At 37.4% G+C, this 27,703-nt stretch overlaps 1 protein-coding gene across 28 annotated transcripts in view; it reads right to left on the minus strand.

The window, feature by feature from the left end:
• Positions 1-4,603: 4,603 nt before the first annotated feature.
• The window catches only part of ZEB1 (zinc finger E-box binding homeobox 1), a 180,216-nt gene continuing 157,116 nt past the window's right edge, over positions 4,604-27,703 (minus strand). For all 28 annotated transcript variants that reach the window (XM_044762485.2, XM_070501127.1, XM_044762484.2 and 25 more), the window contains 6 exons: positions 26,329-26,490; positions 20,430-20,632; positions 16,570-16,675; positions 9,354-11,164; positions 7,233-7,413; positions 4,604-7,111 (listed from right to left, as the gene is read on the minus strand). In XM_044762485.2, coding sequence (XP_044618420.1) covers positions 6,519-7,111; positions 7,233-7,413; positions 9,354-11,164; positions 16,570-16,675; positions 20,430-20,632; positions 26,329-26,490 — 3,056 coding nt within the window. In that variant the 3' untranslated portion in view covers positions 4,604-6,518. The remainder of the gene's footprint in view (positions 7,112-7,232; positions 7,414-9,353; positions 11,165-16,569; positions 16,676-20,429; positions 20,633-26,328; positions 26,491-27,703) is intronic.

Consider the following 27,703-nt stretch of genomic DNA (forward strand, 5'->3'; position numbering starts at 1 on the left):
TTCCCATCTGTATATTTTCTTTGGTAAAGTATCTGTTCAAATCTTTTGCCCAATTTAAAAAACTGGGTTGTTTGCCTTATTGAGTGTGTGAGTTCTTTATATGTTCAAAATGTATATATATATATTGTTTTGTTGAGATATAATTCATATACCATAAAGTTACCCACTTAAAATGTGCAATTCCATGGTTTATAGTATATTTACAGAGTTGTGCAAATATCACCACAATCTAATTTGGAACACTTTCATTACCTGCTCCAAAAAACCCATACCCATTTGCAGTCCCTATCCATTCTCTCACTGCCACCAGCCCTAGACAACCACTAATCTACTTCCTGTCTCTTTAGATTTGCTTATTTTGGACATTCCAAATAATGGAATAATAGAATATTTAGGGTTTTGTGACTGGGTCCTTTCACTTAGCTTAGGTTTTTGAGGTCCATCCATTTTGTAGCATGCCTCAGTACTTCACTCCTGTTTACTGTCAAATATTCTATTTATGGATCTACCACATTTATCTACTAATCAGTTGATGGACATTGGGGTTGCTTCCACTTTTTAGCTATTATAAATAATGCTGCTTATGAACGTTGGGTACAGGTTTTTGTGTGGACATATGTTTTCATTTCTCTTGGGTATACTGATATATGTTTGCAAATACTTTCTCCCAGTCTGTGTCCTCCCTTTTGATTTTCTTAACAGTATCATTTGGAGAGCAAAAGTTTCAAATTTTTATGAAGTTCAGTTCATCAATTCTTTTCTTCTATGATTCATCCTTTTTGTGTCTTATCTAGGAAATCTTTGCCTAACCAAGGTCACAAATAATTTCTTTTCTTCTAGAAGATGTACAAGCTTAGCCTTTATATTTAGGTCTACAATCCATTTTGAAACAATTTCTGTGTAGGTGTGAGGTAAGGATCAAGTTCATTTTCCTGCCTATAGATATCTTAGACCAGCACTACATTTGAAAAGATGATGATTTCACCATTGAATTATTTTGGAAACTTTTGCAAAAATCAATTCACTATGAAAGTGTGGGTCTTTTCTCAACTCTTAATTCTGTTTTCTTGATCTTTATGTCTATTCTCATGCCGGTACAACTCTGTATTGACTACTGTAGCTTTATAGTAACTTTAGAAATCAGGTAGTATAAGTCCTCCAACTTCCTTCTTCTTTGAAATTGTTTTGCCCACTTAAAATCCCTTACATTTCCATATAAATGTAGAATCAGTGTGTCAATTTCTATGATTATGTGGCTGAGGTTTTCATTGGAATTGCAATGGATCAATAGTAAATTAGGGGAGGACTGACACCTTAAAGATACTGAGTCTTCTGAGCCATAAACAAGGAATATCTCATTTTCTTTACATTTTTAATTTCTTTCAGCTATGTTTTGTAGTTTTCAGTGCACAGTTTTGCCCATATTTTGTTCAATTATCCATGAATATTTAATATTTTTGGATGATACTGTTTTTTAAATTTAAATTTCCATTTTTTACCACTATTATAGAGTATGATTGAGTTTTGTATAATGATCTTGTATCCTGTAACCTCACTCTCACCTTTTCTAGTTCCTTTTTGTAAATTTCCTTGTCTTCTACATAGACAACCAAGCTGTCAGCAAATAAAGACAGTTTTACTTCTTTTTTCCTCAATCTGCATTCCTTCCTTTTTCTTGTCATGTTGCACCTAGTGGGACCTCCAGTACAATGTTTAATAAAACTGTGAGAGCAGACATTCTTTCTTTGTTCCTAACTTTAGGAGGAAAGCATTTAATTTTTCACAATTGCATATGATATTAACTCTGTTTTTTATAGATGCCCTTTATCAGGTTGAGGAAGTTTTCCTCTATTCTTCGGTTGCTGAGAATTTTTATGCCTTGGTATGGAATTTTGTCAGATGCTTCTTCTACACAAATTGAGATGATTGATTTTCTTTTTGCTCTGTAAATACGATTCATTACATTAATTGATACTGGAATGCTAAACCAACTCTGCAACCCTGAGATAAATCCCACTTGGTCATGATGTATTTTCCTTTTGATATATTGTTCAAATTGATTTCCTAATATTTTGTTGATTGTTGCATTACATTCATGAGGGATATTGGCGTGTAATTTTTGTTGCTTGTAACATCATTTTCTGGTTTTCATATCAGGTCAATGCCAGCATCACAGACTAAGGTGGGAAGTATTTTCTTATATTTTCTGGAGGAGTTTGTGTAGAATTGGTATCATACCTTCCTTAAATATTTGGTAGAATTCTCCAGTGAAATTACCTGGGCCTGGAGTTTTCTTTATGGGAAGATTTTTAACTAGAAATTTCTTTGATATTGGACTTTACAGGTTATCTATTTCTCACTTAGTGAGTTTTGGTGTTTTGGGTCTTTCATGAAATGAGTTATTTTCATCAAAGTTGTCAAATTCATTGGCATAAAGTTCATAATTTACCCTTTTGTTATATAGGATCTGTAAGAATGTCTCCTTTCTCATTCTTGTTATTGGCAATTTATGTCTCCTTTCTTTGATCTGACTAGAGGCTTATCAATTTCTTTAATCTTTCCAAAGAATCAGATTCTGATTTCATTGCTTTATTCTATTGTTTTCCTGTTTTCTATGCCATTCATTTCTTTTATTATTGCCTCCTTTCTGCTTGGTTTGGGTTTAATTTTTTTTCTAGTTTCTTAAGGTGAAAGCTTAAATGATTGAGTCCTGTATTCTTTTCTATATAAGTATTTAATGTTACAGATTTTCCTATATGCACTTTTGCTGCACACTACAAGTTTTGATATGTTTCATTTGTTCATATTTTATAATTGTAATTTTTTTTTTACCCATGGGTTACTTAGAAATGTGCTAATTTCCAATAATTTGGGGGAATTTTTCAGATATATGTTATTCATTTCTAATCTAATTCTCTTGTAGTCAGAGAAATCACTTTGCAATTTTTTTCAATTGAGAATTGTTTTACGGCCTATGATTTCTTTTCATGAATGTCCCATGTGTTGCGAAAAAAATGTGTATTCTGCTGTTGAACGGAATGTATTCATTCATTAGAGCAGAGGAGCTTCTGCTTTTTTTTAGGTTCAAGGACAAAGTCCATATTTTGATGTCCTAATATATCCTCCCATTGATCTTAAAAGATCTGTTCCAAGTTTACAATTTCATGTTTTCAAGGCTAATTTTAAGTTTGCACACATATCTGAAAAATCCCATGCCTTTCCTTTTCTTTTTCGCCATATTATGAAATGTATATTAGTCTTACTGACATTTTCTACTCAGATTCTTTAAGGCTGGACTTGAGTTTAAATGTAGACAGTGTAAGCTACTCTTCCATGAGATGTGATATAGGCTAGTTAAGAGTATGGATCTTGGCATCAGGTAGGCCTGTGTTCAAATACTTATTCTGCTACTTAATGTGTATGTGTTCCCAGGACGTGGTCTTCATGTTTTCGAAGGCTTTCATGAAAATTAGTTTTGGTAAAAGCAGTGAAGCACCCGTGAATGGCACCAGTACATAACATACGGCACTGCTGCTGTGTGACTTGAGGGAATACTGGAAAAGGTTCACATGTTTTCCTTTTCAAAACTTCCCCGAGAACGCCTAGATTCCTTTATTAGTCATTTATCCATGTGTATCAAACACTGCCTTCTTTGAGCTTCCTATTACACTGATGATAGTATGAATGTTTCCTAAGGCAGGGTTATTTATTCTTATTTCCTAGCCCTATACAGTAAGTTGGTCTACAGGATAGCTGTTCTCAGTAACTGCTATGAAGTGACATGATGTTAACAAGCACCCAGGAACATGAGGCCCCAGAAAGATAAGTGAGTCCTAAAATAAACAGTGTCTACTAGGATTGGTCCTATCACTCCTATTGGACGCAGTCATACCCACAGGCATCATGAGGTTAAGTGCCAGAAAGACACTTAGCAATCAACTCTTAAATCAGAACAGTAAGGTAACAGAAAAAGAAGGTATAATTGACTATTTCTCTATTATGCCTAGTGTTTAATAGGATCCAAATTAGAAAATTATTAAATTGCTGGAATCACTTAACATATATGTTCTGGCATTAGAAGCAAAAGAGTAGTAAAAACATAGCTGAGCTCCGTTAATGTGCAAGTAATATTTTCGTTAAAAAAAAAATGGTTGCATCTACTAGTGCTAGGCACTCTGCTAGGCACTGGGGACGTGACAGTGGCTTTGGCAGACAAGGTCCCTGCTCCCAGTGGGGAGGGGATAACAGCCGGGATAAGAAGGGCACCAGGAGCTGTGGGAACGCAGAGGACAGGCATCTAAACCCAGGCTTCCCTGAAGTGACCCAGAGGGAGGATGAGAGGTCATGGGGTCAAGGGTGGAGGGTTAAGGGTTTCAGGAAGAGGGGGAGACCTCTGAGGAGGCCTGTAGTTGTCAACTCTGACCTTCCCAGAAACATTTAGCCACAAGAAAATCCATAATTTAGTGGTAAATGTTTAAAACATTTAGTTTGTTACCCAAACTCAGCCCAAGCTAAATGAAGTGTAGGATGACAGTGTACTATCCCATTTCACAGAAAGTTTTCCCAAGAAAATCCTGATAATGATTAAAAGAATGACAGCAGGTCAGGCTTGTTGATGCATTTTATTGTGAGATGGGGGAGTCTGGTAAAAAACTAGAAAATGACCATGGTCTAACAAGGAACTTAAAAATGAAGAGTCAGATTTGTAACTTACATACATGAATACAGGAACAAATTGGCACAAAATGTTAAACGTTGTTCCCAACACTGTTTATATAAGGTTATCCTAATTTGGCTAAGGAAATGAGAGGTTTATGGTTAGCTAATCTCTTAATAAAACTGCAGCGCATCATGCTATTAGTCACACAGTGAATTTCAAAATTTAAGAGTTTTATAATAAAAACTGGGTAAAGGTAAAATGACTTGATTGTAGTTGTAAAACTAATACATTCCCATTTAAATTCTGTTCTACAGTCCAAGGCAAGTATAAATGTTAACATAACACTGTTAAATCAAATCTCAATGCAAGAGAACCAATTGCATCTCTACTTTAAATCTTATCAACTTTCCAAATTTTCATACTAAAATATATTATTGTATTAATACAAACTACAGTATTATACACTACACTGTGTAATAAATAAAGAAATATAAAAATAAGACACATAAATATAAAAGTTTTCTAAAACTAAAAGTACATATGTCAGTAAGAAGGGTATTAATACTGCCAGGTTTGAAGACATACAGTACAAAAATGTTGCACAGATCTATAAACTAAAAGAAATAAAATAATACTGATAGGTAAAAATCAGCTAATGTTGTTAATAAACTGGGTCCATAATAACTAACATTTGGAAACAGTTATGAGCCAAATAACAATGGCATGTCCATGTCTGAAATGCAAGTACATGGATAAAGCAGATTAGAAAATTTCCCTTTCATTGCTGTAGAGAAATTCTGAAAGTCAATTAACACAAAATGAATACTGAGGAATTAGAGGATGAAATGTCCCAGTGTTTCGGTTTCTCTGACAGAGTCAGTGGTTTTAAGTTTTATTTTGGAATTTTGATAGAACAAACAAATCAACAAATGCTAGTTATTGTAGGCCACACACTGAACGAAGGCGGGCTAGAGCCTGGAAAATACTGCTAAATGGCACTTAGAGCACACAGGTCTTGCTTAAGGCCAAAGGAGATACAAAGCTTCATATCATATCCTTCATGTTTATTACCACATACTCAAACACATTACAAACACTGATTCTCACGACTCCGCTGTCCTTGCCAGTATTAACACTGCTAGTCCCTGTGTCAGAACTCGACACCTTTTGAACATCATTTTTAACCACATGAGTAAGAAACTTCAGTTGTTCTATCGGCTGCTTTCTTAAGGCTAACAATACACTTTAAATGATAACACGCTCTACTATGACGTCTAAAGATCAGAAATTACTACCTTCTAGATTGAATTTATAAAAGGTAGTTAGCACGGTTTGGAACTGCATTATACTTCTCTGTGAAGGGAATTTTGTAGTGCAGAAGTTCTCACATTTTAAAAAACATAATAAAATACTGAAGCGGATTTAGCATATGTTTACCAATAAAAAATTATAAAATTTCTCCCAATTGTACAGCTTAAGAATAAACCAACATAAAAGTGATAATTAATACTGATAAAATGAAACAATGCCAGATGCTTACCTAATTAACCAGTTTCCTTTAACCTGTTAAATCTTTGCTTTCTGAGTCACAAAGTTTTCTAATCTGCTTCATGTTACAAACTTGTTCCTAACTTTGAAAAATGCATGAAAAATTACTAGGTCTGAGGTTCAGGCACACCCGGATTTTTTTTTTGTGTGGTTTTGTTTTTTTTGTATTTTATATTTTTTTAAATTTTTACTTTACACAGTAGTGAACAGAAATCACAGTATACAGGTTACTGTGTTTCCATGAAAAGCATGTATAATATAGAACAAACTTCATTACCAATTAGAATTTATTTTCCTTCTAGAAAAACAATTAGGCTTCATTTGTTTTTTCTTCGGACGCCTGCTCGCTATCCTCGCTGACTTTGTGGTCTGGGCCGCTCGCGGGCTTTACAGCGCCGTCCTCCGGCGTCAGACCTTCAGTCTTTGCTCCTTCCCCCTCGTTCTCCGCCTCTTCCGCCTCCTCTTCCTCCATCTCCTCTTCCTCCTCTTCTTCCTCATCCCCTTGTGGTTTTTCACATTCTTTTTCTTCCTGCAGTTCTTCCATCTCTTTATCCTCCTCCTCCTCTTCCTCCTTTTCACTGTCTTCATCTTCTTCCCTCGTCAAACTCTCTCTCTCATCCGAGTCGACCTGGGAGGGAGAGGCCCTAGCGCCAACATGCTCGCTCGTCAGGACTTCGGGTCCTGCCTCTTCCTGCTCCGCGCCGTCGCGCTCTTCTGCTTCTCTCTTGCAATAGGAGTAGCGATGATTCATGTGTTGAGAATAAGACCCAGAGTGTGAGAAACGCTTTCCACATTTGTCACATTGATAGGGCTTTTCTCCAGAATGTAATCGCATGTGTTCAATCAAATGATGTTTGTGTTTAAATGCCTTTTTACAGATTCCACACTCGTGAGGTCTTTTACCTGCAAAATAAGAACACAACTATGCAATAAAATGGTGGCATGAAGCAAATAAAATCCTCACTTCAGGTTGTGGAAAAACCTTCTAATTCATTTTCAAAAACCATCAGGTTCATTGACATACCTGTGTGTTCATATTTATGTCTCAGTAATGAGCTGCTCTTTTGGAATATCTTATCACACAAATCACAGGCATACATTCCATTTTCTGTCTTCCGCATTTTCTTTTTGGGTGGTGTGGAATCAGAGTCATTCTGATCCTCTACATTTGATACTCCTTCTGAGCTAGTGTCTTGCCTTTCATCCTGAAGGGAAAAAAAGGAGTAAGAAAATGTAGTTTAAAATTAAAAGATAAACAAGAGACATAAATAAAAGTATGGGTTAAAGAACTACTTTGACTTATACTTTCAACAACTTGACCCAAGCAAGCACATGGGCTCCAAGCACGGCTGCATGATAGGCGGGGCTGATACAGACAGAAGTGAGGATGGGGTGAGACAGTCACAACTGTAACAAAACATATGGTCCATTGGCACTGACAAGAAAGGACACCAAAGAGAAAGTATGTAAATTGTGTAGTAACCAGATTTACTTAGCTCCATGTGAATCATCGCTTTATGAGAAATTTGCAGAAAGTTTTAACTTATGAGTTTTTTAAATAATCACTAATTTCTACCTGCAACATTTACCTTGATTTTTTCATTCTGGGTTTCACTAAGCACAAATTAAGATTCTATTTTTTAAAGGTGGCCTTTAAATGTATCTTCCAGAACTTCAGAGTTCAACGAACTAACCTGTGTGGTCTCCTTGAAAAAAGAGGTTTGCTCTATCACTTTTCTGAGGAGCAAGATGGACAACAACACAGGAGGGTCTATAATTTTAAACAAGAGCACTTGTTAGTCAAAATGAATCTTTAGAATTTCAGCGGAATAAAAGCACGTCTGGCCGCCTCAGGGAGACCAGGCAGGAGGCTCTCGTGGAGGCAGGAGCATCCTGCAGGGGCCTGTAGGAAACTGCATCCCCTAAGACTCTCATGTCTTTTCTAACATCTTCCACTCTATTGCCTCCAACTCCACAAATTTTCTCACAGTTCAAAGGTTTTTCACATTTCTTCTGGCTTTGTAAGGCAGAATAGGGACGGCCACTTGTCTGGGTCATTTGTGAGCTGCCAGTGGGAGCTAAAGTAGCCAGACTCCACTTTCATTGCTATTTGATCCAGTCATATGATTGAGTGGAATGTCAGTGGTTCCCCTTTATTATTCACAAGTGTGCAAAGGGTTCTATATACTAAAATTCTAGATGAATTCACTGGTCATGTGAAAATCCCCTTCAAGAGTTATCACAATTATAGGAAACCCGATTGGTAGCAATATTTAAGGGGAAAAAAAAGCAGCAATATATTTTGAACAGGATATTGTAATTATTTTAACTGCACCTATTTATAGCAAATATTTGAATAAAAGATCAAATTCATCTCTAGTATTCATTTGATTCAATCAGAAATTGATGTAAACAATGGGGAGACATCAAGGTTAGTGACACAGGAAAAGGCTGGACAAGGAGACACACAACAGTCACACAAAATGGCTCTATCCAAAGCTATCATGGATTTTGGGGGAAAGTTAAAGAGGAGAATGAATATACAGATTCATAACCATATTTCCTCATATATATTAATTATGACTGAACACTGCTCAGCTTACAGCTCATAAAATGATCAGTATATTCACTAGAGGAGTTCTTTGTATACCTAATTCTTGTTTGTTTAATTAAAGCCTTTTATAAACAGAGATGTTAACACAAAAAGTGACAGCTAAGTTGGCCTGGTGCAAAGTGTCTGTGAATGGAGACATGTTTTCATTTATTAATAACCATAATCAAGGCAGAAACCAATACTAATATTGGGAATATAAGTGTAAAAACAGAAATCTAATTAGTGAATATTCCAATTTTTCTTTTCTCTTTCTAGCTTCAAAGAGTCAAGTCCTTAGCTGAGACTGATCACTTTTCATGGCGGAATAACACTTTAACCTTTAGCTGATGACCATACCTTGGATTAGTAACCAACTGGATACATAATGTCACAAAAGTTAAAGCAAACATTCAGCTATTTCCTTTCAAAAATGACCATATGTACCTGTTTGGCTCTATAGTGACTGATTCTTATTAGAAAAAATTCATTGAAATAAGTCAAACGAGCATTTTACCAAACAGATCTAAGATGGGAGCCTTTTTTTTTTTTTACCTGATTTCCATTTGGCTGGATCACTTTCAAGGGTGGCTCCTGGACTGCAGGGCTGACTGTAGTCGAGTATGTGTAAGCCACCTGGGGAATCAGAATAGTCTGCTTATTGGCAGCTAGTGCTCGCAAGCACGGAACACTGTTCTGGTCAGCAATGGCCACGATTGTGGGTAACTGGGCAGTGACTGTAGGAATAGCAATATTTATGGGGTTGGCACTTGGTGGGATTACATTTACAACTGGTTCTGAGTCTGTAACACAACTGTCCTTTTGTGGCTCCTTTTTTGCACAAGACAAGTTCAAGGGTTCTTCCTGGACAGAATAAACACTGTTCTGGTAAACACTAGTGATAGTTGACCTTTCCAATAATTCTCCCTGTTGCTTTGGTAGTGAAAGATCCAGAGGTTCTACTTGCGGCTCTTCTTGCGCACCTTCCGCTGTGTACAAGTAGCCCTGTGTACTTCTGCACGAGGAAAGGTTTAGAGGTGACGGGGATGATGTGCTGCTTCTGGAACCATTGACGGCCAATCCCACTGGGAGAATGGGAGAGTCAGTTATCTTCAGCGGACTCTGGAGGTTTGTTGTGCTGTCCTGGGATTCATTTGCACTTGTCGACTGAGGCTGATCACCGTTCTGTGCAGGGATGTTTCCTTTGCTTGGTTCAGGAGAAGACGGTTCAGAAGACTGCACTGAAATCTGTCCAGCTTGCATCTTTTCAAACCACTTTTTTACTACATCCAGCGGCAGGTTTACTGAATCAGCAATTTTCGAGAGCTCTTCTGCACTTGGTTGTGCATTCAAAGCATAATATGCTTTTAGAAGGGACAAGAGGTTCTTTAAAGGTGGCTGACTGGGAGACAAACTGCCATCTCCAGAACCTGAGGGAACAGAGGACTCGGCCTTCTCGGCGTCGGGCGCGGGGAGCGGAGGAGGCTGCGCAGACTGCTCGAGGCCATAGTGCTTCAGCTCTGGAAGGGCATCGATGTCTCCTGGACAGTCGTCACACAGAAGGCAAGTGCTGTCACTCACTCCTCCTTCAAAGCTTTTGTCCTTCTCAGACTTAACAGTAAGATCTTCTGGTAACTTTTCACTTTTGCAACTGTTTGTGGGGACTGGATTTTCTTTTTTTAAATTTTGAGGAACAACTTGAAGTTGGCTAGGCTGCTCAAGACTGTAGTTAATGATAATTTTGGTTGTTCCATCTTGATCAACCAAAGGAAGACTGATGGCTGAAATAACAGAATGGCCACTTTGCTGTATGGATGAAGCACTGATTGTTTCTTGTTCTTTGGACGCAAGATTGGCTTGATTATTCTCCAAAACTTGCCGTATTACATTACCGTCTACTGCCACTTTAAGTACATTCTGAATATCACTTAAATTGATACTTATGGGAGACACCAAACCAACTGTTGGCAGAACAACAGCTTGCACCACACCCTGAGGAGAACTGGTTGCCTGTAATGGGCCACCACCACTAAAAACCCCGTTTTGTAAAGGGGTTGAACAGTTGATTCCTGAAGCAACCACTATGGGCTTGAATTCATAATCCACAGGTTCAGTTTTAATTTGGTTTACAGAAAGTTGTTCTTGAAGGGGTTTATTCTCTATCTTCTGCCGTATCTGTGGCCGTGTGGGACTGCCTGGTGATGCCGAAAGAGATGGTGAGGAACACTGAGACGTCTTGAGTCCTGTTCTCGGTCGCCCATTCACGGGCATCAAGCTGATGCATTTCTTACTGCTTATGTGTGAGCTATAGGAACCAGAATGGGAAAAACGTTTCTTGCAGTTTGGGCATTCATATGGCTTCTCTCCTAAAGAAAAAAAATTATATTCATAAATTTCTGTGCATCCACGTTTTCCCTAAAACAAGCAATATCAATTTAAAAAGAGGCTACCAAGTATGCTTGTGAAATAACTGTACTTAGAATCATCATTTTAAGTTCAAAACCTACACAGATGTCATAAACGCGAGGCCCACCTTCATTCGAGCTACCCATGCTAGCCAATAAGGAAATCTCAGCATGTGTGTGCAACACTTCTGCTGACCTTTACAACTGCAGATCATTCTCAAATACGAAAAATAATGAGATCCTACTCTGTCAAGTAATTTTGTTTCTGATCCTGTTTCACCAACTTATGTAATTTTCTATATTTCACTCTACTTACCATCTGGAGGAGAAATTACTATTAGAGGAAAGAAAAGTAAGTAAAATCTCCCGTAAGACTTACCAAGTATGAATACCTATCCTTCCGACATCCATAAGTTTTCCTTGAAAATGTCTTTCTCAATGGGAAGAAAACTTTAAACATAAAGTATTGCTATAAGCCTTGGCTTATTAAACTGGGATGTACGTATTCCTGGAGATATAAAGTAACGTTCTAGTGGGTATGCAAATCATCTTGGAGTTTCAATTTTAGTGTCAGTGGTTATGGTGATTTAAAACACTATTTTTATATTAAACCACAGACTATACTATGTTGCACAAATGCAACATTGGTGTGACTTGTTAGGAAAAAACACCATGTCAAAAACACTTCTTGCACATAGAGACCTCCTTCAAGGTGTCACCCTAGACCTTCCAGGAGGCCAAGGCATTTCTTCTTCTTGGCTGTTAGGGATACTTGACGGTTGGTGTAGAAAATTTTGAGAAGCACTGAGCTAAATGGAATATTTTCAGACAACCCTGATTTTTCACCTTAGTTTTAATTTATAGTTATAGTTCCCTAATTTCAGACTCTCAGTTTCAATGGCAGGAACCTCTGGGTCCTGTGCGCCATTTTTCCCTTGCGCCTATTACCGTGCAAGTCACAAAGATGCTCATTAAACCTATTTTAGATGAACAATCACTAATTGTAGAATTATGAAATGTAGTGATGCTGACTTATCTACTCAGTATCAAAATACTGCTCTTTCTCTCCTCCTTTCTTTTTAAGAATTAAGGTGAATTAAAATAAAAGCAGGGAGAAACCAATGTAAGCTCTGCTAGCAATGTAACTTCAATGTTGTAAAGTCTAAAAAAGTGAGGTACATTTTCTTAGAAATCTGATTATTTGAGGAATTAAATATTAGAATTGGGAGGGATCCAAGAAGCCCTCTAGGACAGCCTCCTTCTCAGTGAAAGTTCATCTGACATCATCCTTGACATTGGCCAGTCTCTGCTTAAACTCCTTTATCAAAAGGAGGCTATTACCTGCTGGACAGCTCTGTGGAAGAACGTCTCGTCTGGCTCTGCTGAGGACCATGGATGTGGGTTCACATACTGTTTCCTTAACCTTTTCAAGCTTCAGTGTCTTGGTGTGTTAAATAAATGTAGATACCTCCTGACTGGAGTGTTGTAGCAGTTACATGAGATAATGTAGCAAAACTCTTGGTGTGCTCTCAACAAACACTGGTGATTCTCCTCAAATGCACTTCTACTGAGACAGAGCTCAGTACAAAGCCAAAGCCAGCTTGTCAGAATGCCTACTTGCCTGTCCTAGTTTGCCCTTCTGACCCACGCAGAACCAGTCCAACTCTTCTTCTCTAACAGAATTTTGAGCTGATGCAGTGCTGTCATGTGCATCCTTAAATTTCCCTCGTGCAGGTTAAGCATACCCAGGTCCTTCAAACATTCCTCATGGCACATGGTTTTCAGAGCTCTTACCCACTTGCTAACTCACCTCTGGAAATCCCCCAGTTTATCAATCTTTCTTTTGGGATGCCTGAAGTATGATTCAATACCCCAAATGCATCCAATAAAAATTTCCAGTAGAGGTAAAACAAGGGATATGTTCTAGTATATCTCTATTTTAACATTTTTAATTATTTGATAACATTTTTAGATGAGCTACATGCTGTTCTCTTGCTCTCTAGGTTCTCTTGCTCTAGGAAAATAAGCACCTCCGATAGAGATTCTTCTTATCTTTACACACAGGGAGGTAGAGGAGTTCAGTGGGTAAAGGCTTTGGAGTCAGGATGCCTACAGCAGAGCCCCAGCTTTGCTATGTACTAGCTGAGTGACTTTGGACAAGTTAATTAAGCTCTCTGAGCCTCCATTTTCTCATGAGTGGAAAAGTAGGAAATAGTGGCACCTCCTTATAGGGTCACTGTGAGAGTTAATGCATACACATAACTAGAATGTGGCTGTACATAGTTAAGTGTCCAGTTAAGGCTAGTTATCATTATCATTATTGTTGGGAATTACCCTAATATTTTATCATTTCTAGAAAGAAAGTCTGAAGAACAATTATTATAAAGCCACTATGTTTGTTGGAAAACCGCTAGTGTCTAACTTCCTAGCTTTATGGTTTGTAACACGAGTGCATCACCTAACTCATGCACTTGGGTTAGTGTTTGCCACTCCTAGAGCCTGGAGCTTACATCAGCAAACTGTGCTGCTCAAGGTCAGATGCACTATAAATGCTGAGATTACTTTTAATGGCTGAGGTGGGGGTTTGGTTGCATCTGATGTAAAACTTTTCCAGGCTAAAATCACTAGAAGGCCATGGAACAAACCCCAAGTCATCTTCTGGGGAGGCTTGCAGCCCCTGTGGTCATGTGCAGGTGCTCCTTAATCTCACCTCTGAGTGGAGGTGTGGTGGCCTTGTCCTCAGCTCCCAGTGCAGAGTTCAAGGGATGGGTAACACACAGGATTCTGCACAGGGCTCATTTCATGGGCTCAGAAGTAGGCAACAAGCCAAGTAATTTTAGGGCGTATAACTGAAGACCCTGATCCTCAATACCTTTTAAAAACTCAGCTGAGAAAAAAAAATTACAGAGGTTTCCCGAAGGATATGCTGTTCATCCATTATTAGATACTCTAAACAATACTTTCAAAATTATCTGTAGTGAAGGACCTTTTTGTTTTTTCATTTTTTAAAAAATTTCCAATCTACTGTGGACTAATATTGTGTAAAATATAATAAAGCTGTCACAGCACTGTCTTGTATAATAGTTTCTAAATGCTTAATCTCCATTTCTGTATGTATCTCTTCCAGGACCAGTAACACACAGCTTGCAGATTGGTACGAGTCCTGGGACGACACTGAGCGGCCCCGCTAGGAAATCTTTCCTTGGAATGAACCCAGCCTTCAGAGACCTGTATACCTGGAGTGGATCCAGTGGCCACCCTGGAGCAAGGCTTTTTCTGAATTGCTCTGTGGTGAAATATCACTGGCCTCTATTGAAGAATCTTATTTTAAAAAGAAAACCCTCCCCCGTGCTCTGCGTAGTACTATTTAAGGGTATTTCTGAGTATGATACGAACTGTATTCTGCTCTTTCCTCTTCATGACGCCTTGAAGGAGCAACTCTCTCTATGGACTCCGTCTCAGGAGGAGGTGGGCTTTTGCCAGCAATGGATTGCTTGTTACTTACAGACACTCTGGGTCTCGGTTACTGGTGGTGGTTTTTTCACTTCCTCAGCCTCAGAGTCTAATTTGTGCTTCACCTCCAGGATGTGCATGCGATTCCATAGTATTCATTTTCTTTCATGTTTACTTCATGCCAGCCTTACTTTCTTAACTTTATTTTTCTTATATATTTTTAAATTAATTTTTTTTGCTGTATTAAATGTGTACGAGCCTCACATATTAGGTAATTTTAAGAATGAGGCAGATACAAATACATAATGAATGGGCAGTGCAGCACACAGTGGGGGTTCTGTGTTCCCTGCCATGGCCTAAATTTGCATTAGCTTTTGAAGCAGCGACAGCAGCACACTGTTAACTTATATAAAGCTCCGACCATCCAAACTCAAAATTTTTCTGTAGGTACCGAAGACCCTACTTACTACTTGAATGATACTGATTTTTGAACATCAATGCAGGATTTTGTGATTAAACATCAACTTCTTGTTTCTAGATCTGCATTTTAATCTTTCCTATGATCTGTGCTTCCCAATTTTGTATCATCTGCAGATCTGATAAATCTTCCTATACGACTATAATACGACCATGTGACATTCATTTTGTACATCATTCTTACTCTAAGCTTTCCTTTATTTTCTCCTCCACCCCAATCTCAACATTTTTTAAAACTCTTGAATGAGCTATATCTCTTATCAACAACCGCAAATCATCTCTGGTCAGAAGGCAGGTTGGTAAAAATATATTATTGATGAAAACTGCACAGGAGCTAAGAAATACACTCCTGTGGCAGGCTGCAAAAAGACAGAAATATTGATATGCGAAAATAAAATGTTTTCATAAGACTCTTGGTTTGAGCATTTTTAAGTAGTAACTTTAACATTATTTAGCTCCCAATGAACACTACAGTAAAACTTGTAGAAATACACTTCCAGGATAAAATATAGACATCACCAACCACCCTTCTTCACAAAGTTACCCAACTGTACTTTTTTTGTAGGATGAGTTTGTAAAATACAAATGTCAATACCATAGTTTTCACAAAATAAGCAGTGTGCAGACACCTATAATTTCCCATGCATTAGCTAACAGTTCTTTTTCGTTAAGATTATTTAAATCCAAAGTAACATCAAAATTAATCAGGAGACGAGCAGATTTCACAGGGCAATGGAAGATGCTACTAAGTTGTCTTTACAGGTTCTGTTCAAGCAGAGCCTCTGAAGAAATGAAAACATGGCTCTCTTTGCCTATAAGTTTCTAAAATAGACACAATATTGTTATCATATAATACTATTCATTTTACGATTTAGAAATACGATTTAGAAGATGACGTGGAATAGAAAGGTGCAATGATGGGGCAACACATTTTTCTATTCAGTTCTCATGAACGCTACAGTTCTCTCCCCGCTCACGCTGCCGCTCTGGCTAACTCCACGTGCCCCTCACCATCTCCCATCTGGGGCTCCATTTCTACTTCTCTCATGTACACAGTGTCTTCCTCTCCTTGTTTCCTTGTGGGAATCGTACCTCTATACCCTTTCTCATTCCCTTGGTAACTGTGCAAAAGAGGCAATGATATTAACGTTCATCAGGAAGCTCAAGTACTTTAAGGTTGTGCCTCTTGTTAAAACATGCTATATTCCGATTAGGAAATTTGGAGTATGACTTTTTATATTAACTTGATATACTTTAATCAAAGATTAAGACTCCAAAAAAATACCAACTTATAAACAGAAAATTTCTCCAGATTAGTCTTTATCCTAAAAGAAAAGCGAAGAGTTTCTGATCATGTGTGTAGATCACATTATAATATTTATTTATTACCACATATGCTATGATATTCAAGGTGTAGAAAGAAAACAAATGTTTACCACTGTGGATTCTTAAGTGCTCTTTTAGATGGTGTTTGTATTTGAAAGCTTTTCCACATTCAGTGCACTTGAACTTGCGATTACCCCCAGACTGCGTCACGTGTCTCTGTAAGAAAGAATTGGTATTTTATTTATAAAGCAGAAAAAGCTTTCGAAAAAGAACATCCAATCAGCTAAACGTAATGTTTTGGTGATGATTTTGCTTTTTAAAGCCCTCAAATTGTAGCACTCAAAGAAATCTAACCCTTGGACTATTACCAAAAAGGAGGGTGGTAGTGGGAACTGAAATTTGACAGAGAAAAATCTCCACTTGCCAATTTAAAGTATCAGAATCACACTTTACTAAGAAATATAGTATTTAGCAAAAATAAGATAACATATCCTTGACTAGGAACTGGAGATGGTCTCGTCTACATGCTAATTCAGCGAGGTCAAGAACCTTCAGGACTCTGCCTAAAGCACAGTCACTGATGGAAGAACAAAGTCTCCTGAACCAAAGAAAAGGCGGGGCTTTGCCAGCACTTCATCCTGTCTCTGATATTTGATATTTCCAAAATGGACTTTAACCTGATGACTCTAAAAAATATTTCCATCTTTTTCAGCCAAATATAGATTATTAAAATTGCTTTCTGTCTGGTTTATCAAATACCCACTTTTATATATTTAAATGTATTCTACACCATTAGACTAATCTTACGAAAGCACTGCTTGAATTAAATTGTATCAAACCCTGCTCATAAGCCTCCCAAGGCACCCCACTGACCTCTCAGGATGGATTGTGAGTCTACAGATTCCAAGCCTACAGCCCGAGTTTGCAGGATCACTCTTTACCAGTTCTCTGTAAGAAGTCCATGCCTCAGTCACTTAGGGAGTCTCAGTGTTTTGCACATATACTGCTCTTCTCTATCTCCTTGCTTTGGTTTATACTATTCCTTTTTTCTTGGCTATGTGTCCCCTTAATTATAACTTTTAAGATTCTACTCATCCTTCAAAGGCTTAAACTCAAGTACCGCTTGCTTCATGCCCATCCTAGCTGGAGTCTCCTTTTGTCTTTCATACAGGAAAGAAAGAGAATGAGGACTTCCTACATACAGGCCCTACTTCATCCAAAACCATGGCTTCAAACACCAAATACATCGTGACAACTCCCAAATTTATCTCTAGACCTCTCCCCTCACCTCCAGACTCTTACAGCCAACTGCTTCTTCGATATTGCCAATTGGAAAGCGATGGGCATCTGTTAACATGATTAACACTGAATTCTTAATTTCTCTCCTGAAAATCAGCTCCTCCTCCAGAGCTTCCTAACTTTGTAAATAACACACCTCATTTGATTTGGTCATTGCTTAGGCCGCGAATTGTGGTGCAGTCCTTGATTCCTCCCTTTCTCTTACACGCTTACTCAATCCATCAGCAAGCCATCTGAATATATTCTGAATTCAGCATTCCTCATTATGTCTGTCACCACCACCAGGTTTAGAGCCACCCCACCTCTGGCCTGGCTTATAGCAAGAGCCTCTAAATGGTCTCCTTGCTTCCATTTCTGTTTCTCTTGATCTGTACACCCAGCAGCCAGTGTTCCCTTAAAAATACAAAAAAGAAAAGAAAAAAATAAAATAAAATTCAGCGCCTTTCAAAGGCTTCTCCATCACACTTTAGAATGCAATCAGCCGTCTTCATCATGGCCTGCACAGGCCACGTCATCTGGCCGACACCTCCCTGGCCTCACCCATACTTCTCCCCGTTATTCACGGTGGCCGCCCTGCTGCTCCTTGGTGATGCTGGGAGGCTTCTGCCTCAAGGCCTTGTGTGTTTCACTCTGTGCCCTTTCACTGGAATGCCCTTCCCCGAAACATGTCAAGACGGGCTCCTTCATCTCATTCAGCTCTTAGTTCAGATGCCCCATTCTCAGAAAGGTCTCCCTATCTTGTAAAAAAAAAAAAAAAAAAATAGCAGCATTCATCACTTTCTGTCCTCTTAGTACTACCTGTTTTTATATTTTATATCTGTTTTATATCAGCTACTGACGTATGCCCCCTACTGTCAGGGACTTTGCTCATCTTTTTCACTATTGTGCTTTTAACACCTAGATACATAACAGAAACACAGATACACAACCAGGGCCTGATACCTAACAGAAACTCGGATATTTGTTGAATGAATAATTAACAAGACATGGAAATGCTTATCTTTAAGCTGTGGCATGATTTTCAAAGGCTAACAAGTAAGACATTCTACCCTTTAGTTTGCTGCCTCGTAACAGAAGTCGTTTCCAAGACCTCCCAATTTTATTTCCTCACATTCTTGGTCTCCACATTTATCACAGATCCTTTCTGACCTTAGTATGACCACACACTTCATATAAAAACCTACTGCCTTTATACCCATCAGAAAAATCATCACAAAAGTGGCTTTCACGCTCATTGGAAATCCTACAATTGGTTTTTATAATGGCATCTCCTGCTTTCACCATCAATCCTATCTGTCCTGTGGAGATCCTTTCCTTTGACAAGAGCCCTTGCTATAGAGAGGCTATGGGGGCAGAAGTTGCAGGATGGGTCTGCTCCCCAAACGTCACACGAATAGGCTCTTTTCCCCAGGCTTGTCTCGACTGTGGTAACGTTGGGACTCTAAGATGGAAAAGCACCCTTCTGTATTGTCCCTGGTAAGGTTCTTACAGGGGCAGATGGTAAATAGATGGTGTTTGTCTTCAGTAGTTCCTTCTACGTATCAACTTCTTCGTTCTTTGCTGCCCTCTCCCATTTCAAGTGCTCCTTCACAAACTTAACTACTAACCTATCCCAGGAAATCTTGGTCTGATACTTCCTGATTGCTAGCCTCTCCCAATTTATTTTGTTATTTTGTGAGTGTTCTTGCCATGGTCCTGAGAAGATAGGTTGACCCTGTTCAATCATTCTGTTTCTGTTATAATTTTTTCTTTGGTTTAACCATCATCTTAGCAAAGGGTCTAACTTGTTCTCTATGGGATGTACGACTTATGTTAGGTACACACATAGGGCAGAGTTCTCACAGATTCAGTTTATAAGGACTGACACTCCTTTGATATAAGAAACTGGACATGTGCCCCAACCATAACATATACCCTTAACATACCCTGGGCAGTTGAATATATATTTGATTTTTAAAGTTAGAATTAAGTCAATATTAATTGGATTGTGTATAGTTACCAGTACCTTATAACAGAAGGACAAGTGACAAAAGCTTCTTTGACTTTAAATCTTAAGTATAGAGCCAACAGTTTAGATGTAACTTTATACTTCTAGAAATTTAGGTGAAGTGACATAGAAGTAAAATAAATCATATGAAAATTGAGTGTTCAGACTAGATTCTTAGAAGAGGCAACTTCCCTTACTGTAGGAAAAAGAACACAGTAACTTATACTGAGAATAAATAATGTAGTCACCGGATCACAGAAAATTAAACTTTATTGTTATTTGATTTTCTTCTCAATTTGGTCAGTACTAAGTCATGTAGTTTATGTAAACAATATTTATTTTTCCTACACTGAACATTTTAGTAGAATGCATTCTGAAATCTAGTTATGAACTTAAGAAAAGCATTTGTTACAGTATAAGCAAAATAATTAAATCGAGATGAAAGGAATCTTATCTGAAAAAGAAAAAAAACTTAGTTACTTCTAAAATAATGTTCATATGTGCTTTTTAACTCAGAAATGATCAGATAATCAAATAAATAATCACTTTCATTTTTCTAAGGCTGCAGATAAGACACTTTAGCACATCCTGTTAATTTTTCAGTATATTAAAACGCTTGGCTTCCACGGAGGGTTGAGTTCTCAAAGTTTGGAAAGTTGGTGACCTCTCAGTCATTCCACTTACTTGCTCTCTTCCTGATTTATGTGATGTCATGTGACGTTCAAGTTGGGTTCTGTATGCAAAGGTGTAACTGCACAGGGAGCAACTAAAGTTATCTTCATTCTTTTCATGGCGATATTTAATGTGTTCTTTTAGAGAGGTAAAGCGTTTATAGCCTCTATCACAATATGGGCAGGTGAGTAACTGCGAAAATGCATCTGGTGTTCCTGTAAAAGAAAGATCATATAGTGTATACAGAAGCCTGAAATTTATATAATGTTATAAACCAATGTGACCGCAATAAAAAAATAAATAAATTTAAAAAGAAAGATCACGTATTTTAAATTTAAAACATTCGTTAAACAGTAATAATTCTTCCCTTCATTTGCATGGTTAATTAGATAAAGAAAACAAAAGTAAAATTAGAATGTAGGTTACACTTGTATTAAAGGGGACTTAAAACACCACAAAAGAATCTTTCTATTGGTAACAATGTCATCATTATTTATGTAACGTTCAATCTTTCAAATCTGAAAACAACTTATAAAGTTATTGTCATCAGAGAGTAAGTGGTACACAGACTCTGTTTCCAAGACTCCCTTGCGGTTAGGTGGGGCCATATGACTGAGTTCACAACAAAAGAATGTGTACTGACGGAAAGGAGTAATGGGAGCCAGATCTAGGCCTGGCCCATAAAGACTTCTCATGCACGATTCTTCAGAATCTTCAGAATACTTTAGAAAACAAAGGCATTACGGATAAACTGGAGTTCACCGAATGAACCATATTTTTACATATGTAACCATCTAAGCCCAACAATCCTAAAATGTAATACAACTTTGCCAATTAATATTATTTAACAGTAGTTTTCCATATGTGATTTATTTCTTCAAAGAAATAAGTTCCTAAGTGACATCTTATTGTAAACATCATTTCTACCTTCATTTTGAATTTCTTATAGAAAAACAGACTACCAGAGAAAATTTCCTAAGAATCTCCAAATGCTTCATAAACATATATTAACTTTATTGAAATTCAAGTCCGTCTAATTTAAACGTCTTGCTCAAGGACGAGGCTGCAAATAAGAGATTGAGCACCTGACTCTATATAGCTAGTTCAATATGGTGAAATATGTATCAAATACATGAATAAAATCAAACCACCAAAACCCCAAAGTTTATGACAGTATCCTTTATTATCAGCTAGCAAGTTAACTGGAACCAGAGAGTTTTCTGTTGGCGATGACTTTAACATGACTCACTTCTTTGGGAACTAGCTTAGCCATATGAGGAAATTTTTTTGGAAATAATGTTATGTTTTGTCTTGTATGAATTTCCTATTTGTACTGGAAAGTAGGAAATCAACATTTGGGACATTCTCCTTGCCAGACTGCCTAGTCCATCCTATTGATTTGAGCAGGCTGTGATGGTGAAAGTCAGATCCACCACCGTCAGGGTTCCATCACTGGCACAATCACAATGGGATTTCCAGTCCTCAAGCTGCTGATACTCCACAGTCTCATGGAGCTGTCTGCTCTCATTATGTTCTATCTTCTTCTTCACCTTCAGGATGAAGCCTTCCAAATAATAAACAAAATACTAAGAATTTAGTAAAACGACAGGCTGCTCATGATATTTTAACAGCAAGTTATTATTTCCATAATTCAGTATATATTGAATTTTCTCACACATACGAGATATGAACTTATTCTTTTAGGCCACTAGCATAACACAAAAAAAGGAAATCTGAGTACTTGACATAGTAAGCAAGTTATAGAATGAACAGGTTTAAAAGTTAAGTGAAAATCTGTTTCTATTTTGAACAAATACTGGATTTTTGTCTTTTTAAAAAATCACTTTTTAGCAATGAAGACTTGCCATGTAAGAAAAAAATGTTTCTTTTTATAACTCCTATATTAAACTTAAGGTAGTAACTCAATACTACTAAAAAAACCAACCTATGTATGACCATTTTTTGAACTGTCTATAATTTCTTTATGTATCTGTGACCCTTTAAATGCTTACTTTAAAAAAAAATTCTTTAATTTTTGTATCCTAAACTTCCTTTGTTAGGTAGCATAACATTTCAGGCTGACAGTATTACTTGACATAAAACCTCTGAAAAATCTCCTTTATTTGTTCCCCACTGATTCAGAACTTGTGATAATTCAATGTGCTGGAGTAAAGTTTGCCTGTTCACAAACTGTGAAGTGCAGGAGGGCACATCTAGTAAAATTAATTTACTAAAACTTTAAAAACTTAAGAGCTACTTAAGATAAATAACTTTTTATATGTAAACAGATGTTGCTGGTGTGACAGAATATCTACTGTGAAATACTTTATTAGCAGTTAAATTACGTTATATACCTGAAAGTAATGAACACCCACATTAAAAACATATTCTATAACTCCAATGTTTTACTAATTCACAATGTTTAGGGCCTCAATTTTTATGAGATTTTACTGTGTTGATTTGTAACTATGGACTTTACAAGGTTTAACCTTATTTGACCTACACAACGGAACATTTCTTTAGTTTTCATTACTTTCACTGAGGCTTTTTAAAGCCTTTCGTTACATAAATATTTCACATTTATATACATATGTACTTCAAAATTTTCTGTTTCCCTTTCATATTTATTGTAACCTACTGCTTCTTCAGATGAGATGTTAATACATTTTGTTTAAGAGAAGAAAACAACTCAGACATGAAAATAGAAACGGCAGGGCCTTAAGGATTACAACGCCAATAACCACGGACTTTCCAAACATGCAAAGAGATCACAGAACACTAAGCATTAAGCTGAAATGCAGTGCCCCAGACACAATAACCTATAGTCTTCAGAAACGTGTCCTTTTGGCACACTGGAGGTGGCAGTTCTAGAGTACCCTAGTTCTATTTCCTCTGTCACTGATTTAGTTACAGAATATCCTTTCTAGTCTAGAGTGAAACTTCTCTTTATGGTCTTTTTCACAGCTAATTCCTGATTTAACGAAGATACAGATGATTCTTTCCAGTGGGATCTATTTTGTTTTCTATACCATCCTTCTCAATTTCCTTCAAAAATTTAAATGTTGATTGACAGAATACCATTTAATTAGCAAAAAAAGTTGAAATATTTAGGTATAAATCTAACAAAATATGTATGAGATTTATATGAGGAAAGCTACAAAACTCTGATGAACAAAATCAGAGAACTAAATGTATGGGAGAGAGATTCCATGTTCGTGATAGGATGACTCAATATTGTCAAGATGTCAGTTCTTCCTAACTTGACCCACAGATTCAATACAATCTCAATTAAAATCCAAGAGAGTTATTTTATGAATATTGACAAACACTCTAAAGTTTGTATGGAGAGGCAAAAGACCCAGAATAGTCAACACAATATTGAGGGTGAAGAGGAGTTGGGGTTAGAGGACTGATGCTATCTGACTTCAAGGCTTACTATAAAGCTACAGCAATCCAAACTGTGTGACATGGGTGAGAGAATAGACAAACGGGTCAATGCAACAGAATAAAGAGCCCAGAAAAAGATCCCCATATAGTCAAGTGATCTTTGACAAAGAAGCAAAGGCAATAAAATGGAGCAAAGACAGTCTTTACAACAAATGGTAATGGAATAACTGGACATCCACATGCAAAAAAAATGAATCCAGACATAATATTAACTGAAAATGGATCACAGACCTAAGTGTAAAATGCAAAACTCTAAGATTCCGAGAAGATAACAGGAGAAGACCTATATGATCTTGCGCATTGTGATGCCTTTTCAGATACAACACCAAAAGGACAATTAGTGAAATAAATAATCGATAAGCTGGAGTTCATTAAAATGAAAAACTTCTGCTCTCCAAAAGACAATATCAAGAGAATCAGAAGACCAGCCACCGACTGGGAAAATATTTGCAGAAGACACATCTGAAAAAGCACTGCTATCCAAAATAGCCAAAGAACTCTTAAAACTCAACAATAAGAAATCAAACAAGTCAATTAAAAAATGGTCCAAAGACCTTAACAGACATCTCACCAAAAAAGATATACAGATGGCAAACAAGTACTAAAAGATGACATCATATGTCATCAGGGAAATGCAAATCAAAACAACAAGATACACACCTACTGGAATGGCCAAAATCCAGAACACTGACAACAAAAATGCTGGTGAGGATGTGGAGCCACAGGAACTCTCATTCAGTGCTGACAGGAATGCAACAGTGTTACAGCTACTTTGGAAGACAGTTTGGCAGTTTCTTACAAAACTAAATATACTCTTACCATATGATCCATCAATCATGCTTCCTGGTATTTACCCAAGGGATTTGAAAACTTACGTCTACACAAAAATCTGCACATGGACGTTTATAGTAGCTTTATTCATAATTGCCAAAACTGGGAGGCAACTAAGCCGTCCTTCAGTAGGTGAACAGATAAATAAACTGTGGGTCATCCAGACAATGGACTATTACTCAGCACAAAAGAAATGAGCTATCAAGTCATGAAAAGACATGGAGGAACCTTAAATGCATACTACTAAGTGAAAGAAACCAATTTGAAAAGGCTACATACTGTCGGATTCCAACTATATGAGAGTCTAGAAAAGGCAAAACTATGGCGACATAAAGATAGTGGTTGCCAGGGGTAGGGGTGGGGGAGGAGATGAATAGGCAGAGCACAGAGGATTTTTAGGGCAGTAAAATATTCTGTATGATATTATAATGATGGATATACATCATTATAAATTTGTCCAAACCCACAGAATGTGCAACTCTAAGAGTGAACCCTACAGGAAACTATGGACTTTGGGTGATTGTGATGTGTCAATGTAAGTTCATCCTTGGTAAAAAAAACTTTACCACCCTGATGAGTTATGCTGATGACGGAGGAGGCCATGTCTGTGTAGGGGCAGGGGATATACGGGAAATCTCTGTACTTCTATCTTAGTTTTGTTCTGAGTCTAAAACTGCTTTAAAAAAAAGTTTTTTGAAAAAGTTTATTATTTGAATATTAAGCTAAATCTACCCATTAAACTGGGAACCCTAGAAAAATCAAAACAGAGTTAATGCGGTGTATCACAATGACTGATTTGTGGATGTTGAACCATCCCTGCATCCTTGGAATAAACCCACTTGATCGTGGTGATTCTTTCAATGTAATGTGGTATTTGATTTGCTAATATGCTGAATATGATGCAGTCTACATCGAAGTTGAAATATAATGATGTACACCTGAAATTTATACAATGTTATAAACCAATGTGACCACAATTAAAAAAAACAGATTTAGGATCTTAATACTTCAAGTATCCTTAAACATTCCAAGTAACTTCTCAGTTTTTTGGTACAGATCTCACATAAAATTTCTTATAGGAGTATCTGCATGCTATTTTCATCTGCTTCTAGCGCATGGAAGGGCAGAATGACAGCCTATTTCTTTTCATGAGAATATGAACACATTATTATTGCATTTGACCACTCTTTATATACTGGCTGTTCATATCAAGAGTGGACTAAAGCAGACAGAAAAAAACTATTTGTCTCCAAATCAGTATGTTTTGAACCAGAAAACCGTGTTTCACTTGCTAGCAGAATAGTGGAAAAGAATTAAGGGGCAGTGAGAGTCAACCTGGTGCCCATCTCTACTACTGGCTGCCATGTAAGTGAATGGACATCAATGTCCAGGCACTGCTTTAAGCATTTCACATGCAGTACCATTACCACTATACATATGAGAAGCCACTAATTTAAAACTATACTGTTGTCCTGGACAATGTTCCATTGATTAAAGAGATCACTCTCTACAGGAAACTGCAATAAATTTTGGTTTTCAAAAATGTCCCCTAGAGTAGAGTAGTTTCCCATAGTAGAGCAATGGAAAGAATAATCCTTTAAAGATGAAAAGAAAACCGAGAATCTCCGTTTACCATTTTCATCATGACCGCTGGCTTCCGGGGTGCCCTGCCTCTGGTCCTCTTCGGGCGCCTCAGGGTAAATGACAGCAGTGTCTTGTTGTTGCAGGAACTCTTCAACATTAGGATCATGGTTTTGTTCATTTTCCGCATCTGAGTCGCATTCATCATCTTTTACTAAAAGAAATGCATACTTTATAAAAAGCAATTTCATCAACTAGTTGTTATAAAGTTTCTTTCTCTAAAGAAGAAATTGTTTATCTCGAGAGAAAACATGGCTGTTCTTGAATTTGTAGAAAATGTTTACTGAAAATTAAAAACAAAATTCACTCATTCTGTTATAATCTATTAAGAAGTCTTTTTGTTTTATAAATTTAAAGTGTTATAAAAATCCTGAAATGTTCACAATATCCCTTTTAGAGTTGTACTTTTATTCTGTTTTACTGATAAGTGAGACACAGAGAAAGTAATAGAATTGACTCAATTCTAAAGTTCTCAAACATGATGAAGCAAGGAAAAAAGGCAAAGAGAAAACCTTAGGTCTCAAACCTTAGCCCTTCCTAGCAACCTAGTGTATCCTATTTACTTAGAATTGTATTTAAATCTGATTCTTTCTCAATATAAACCACTTGGAAGTTCAGTTAAGTGATTTCTTAGAGAATAGCCTTAATAGTTATGTATAGTTAGAAAGATTTCTAGCAAGAGAGTATCAAATTGATAAAGCTGCTTATCTCCTCTAGTATTCATCCACAAACAAGGCTACTCTTCTTGTCTCAATAAATGTTTAACTGTGGAATTAAGGCAGAGGCATTTTTTCTCAAGTTAGAAAGGCTCAGGACTCCCATCCAAGTACTAACCAGGCCTAACCCTGCTTAGCTTCCAAGATCAGACAAGATGGGGCATGTTCAGGGTGGTATAGCCCCATGGCCAAGTGGTTAAGTTCCCGCTCTATGCTTTGGCGGCCCAGTGTTTCGCCGGTTTGAATCCTGGGCGCGGACATGGCACCGCTCATCAGGTCATGCTGAGGTAGCATCCCACATGCCACAACTAGCAGGACGCACAACTAAAAATACACAACTATGTACTGGGGGGCTTTGGGAGAAAAAGGAAAAATAAAATCTTTAAAAAAAAAAAAAGGCTCAGGAGCTAACAGAAGGTCCTCCCTGTGAGAAGGCAGCCCAGAGTGCTGCCGAGCTTTTGCAGCTGCATTGCTGCACCAGGCTCTTCCTCCATCTCCTCCACCGCCTCCAGAGGAGAGTGTCTACTCCACGCTGGTGCTAACTGGACTGAGCTAGCATGGCTCCCACTGTCTCATAGCTGACTTCTTTATACACTTCAGCTGAGCTGTCAGTTCTAAATTTGTAACACTGTACTTCCAGAAGACTGAAAT

The sequence above is a fragment of the Equus asinus genome, chromosome 29, assembly GCF_041296235.1.
Source record: "Equus asinus isolate D_3611 breed Donkey chromosome 29, EquAss-T2T_v2, whole genome shotgun sequence".
In the NCBI taxonomy this organism is placed as follows: domain Eukaryota; kingdom Metazoa; phylum Chordata; class Mammalia; order Perissodactyla; family Equidae; genus Equus; species Equus asinus.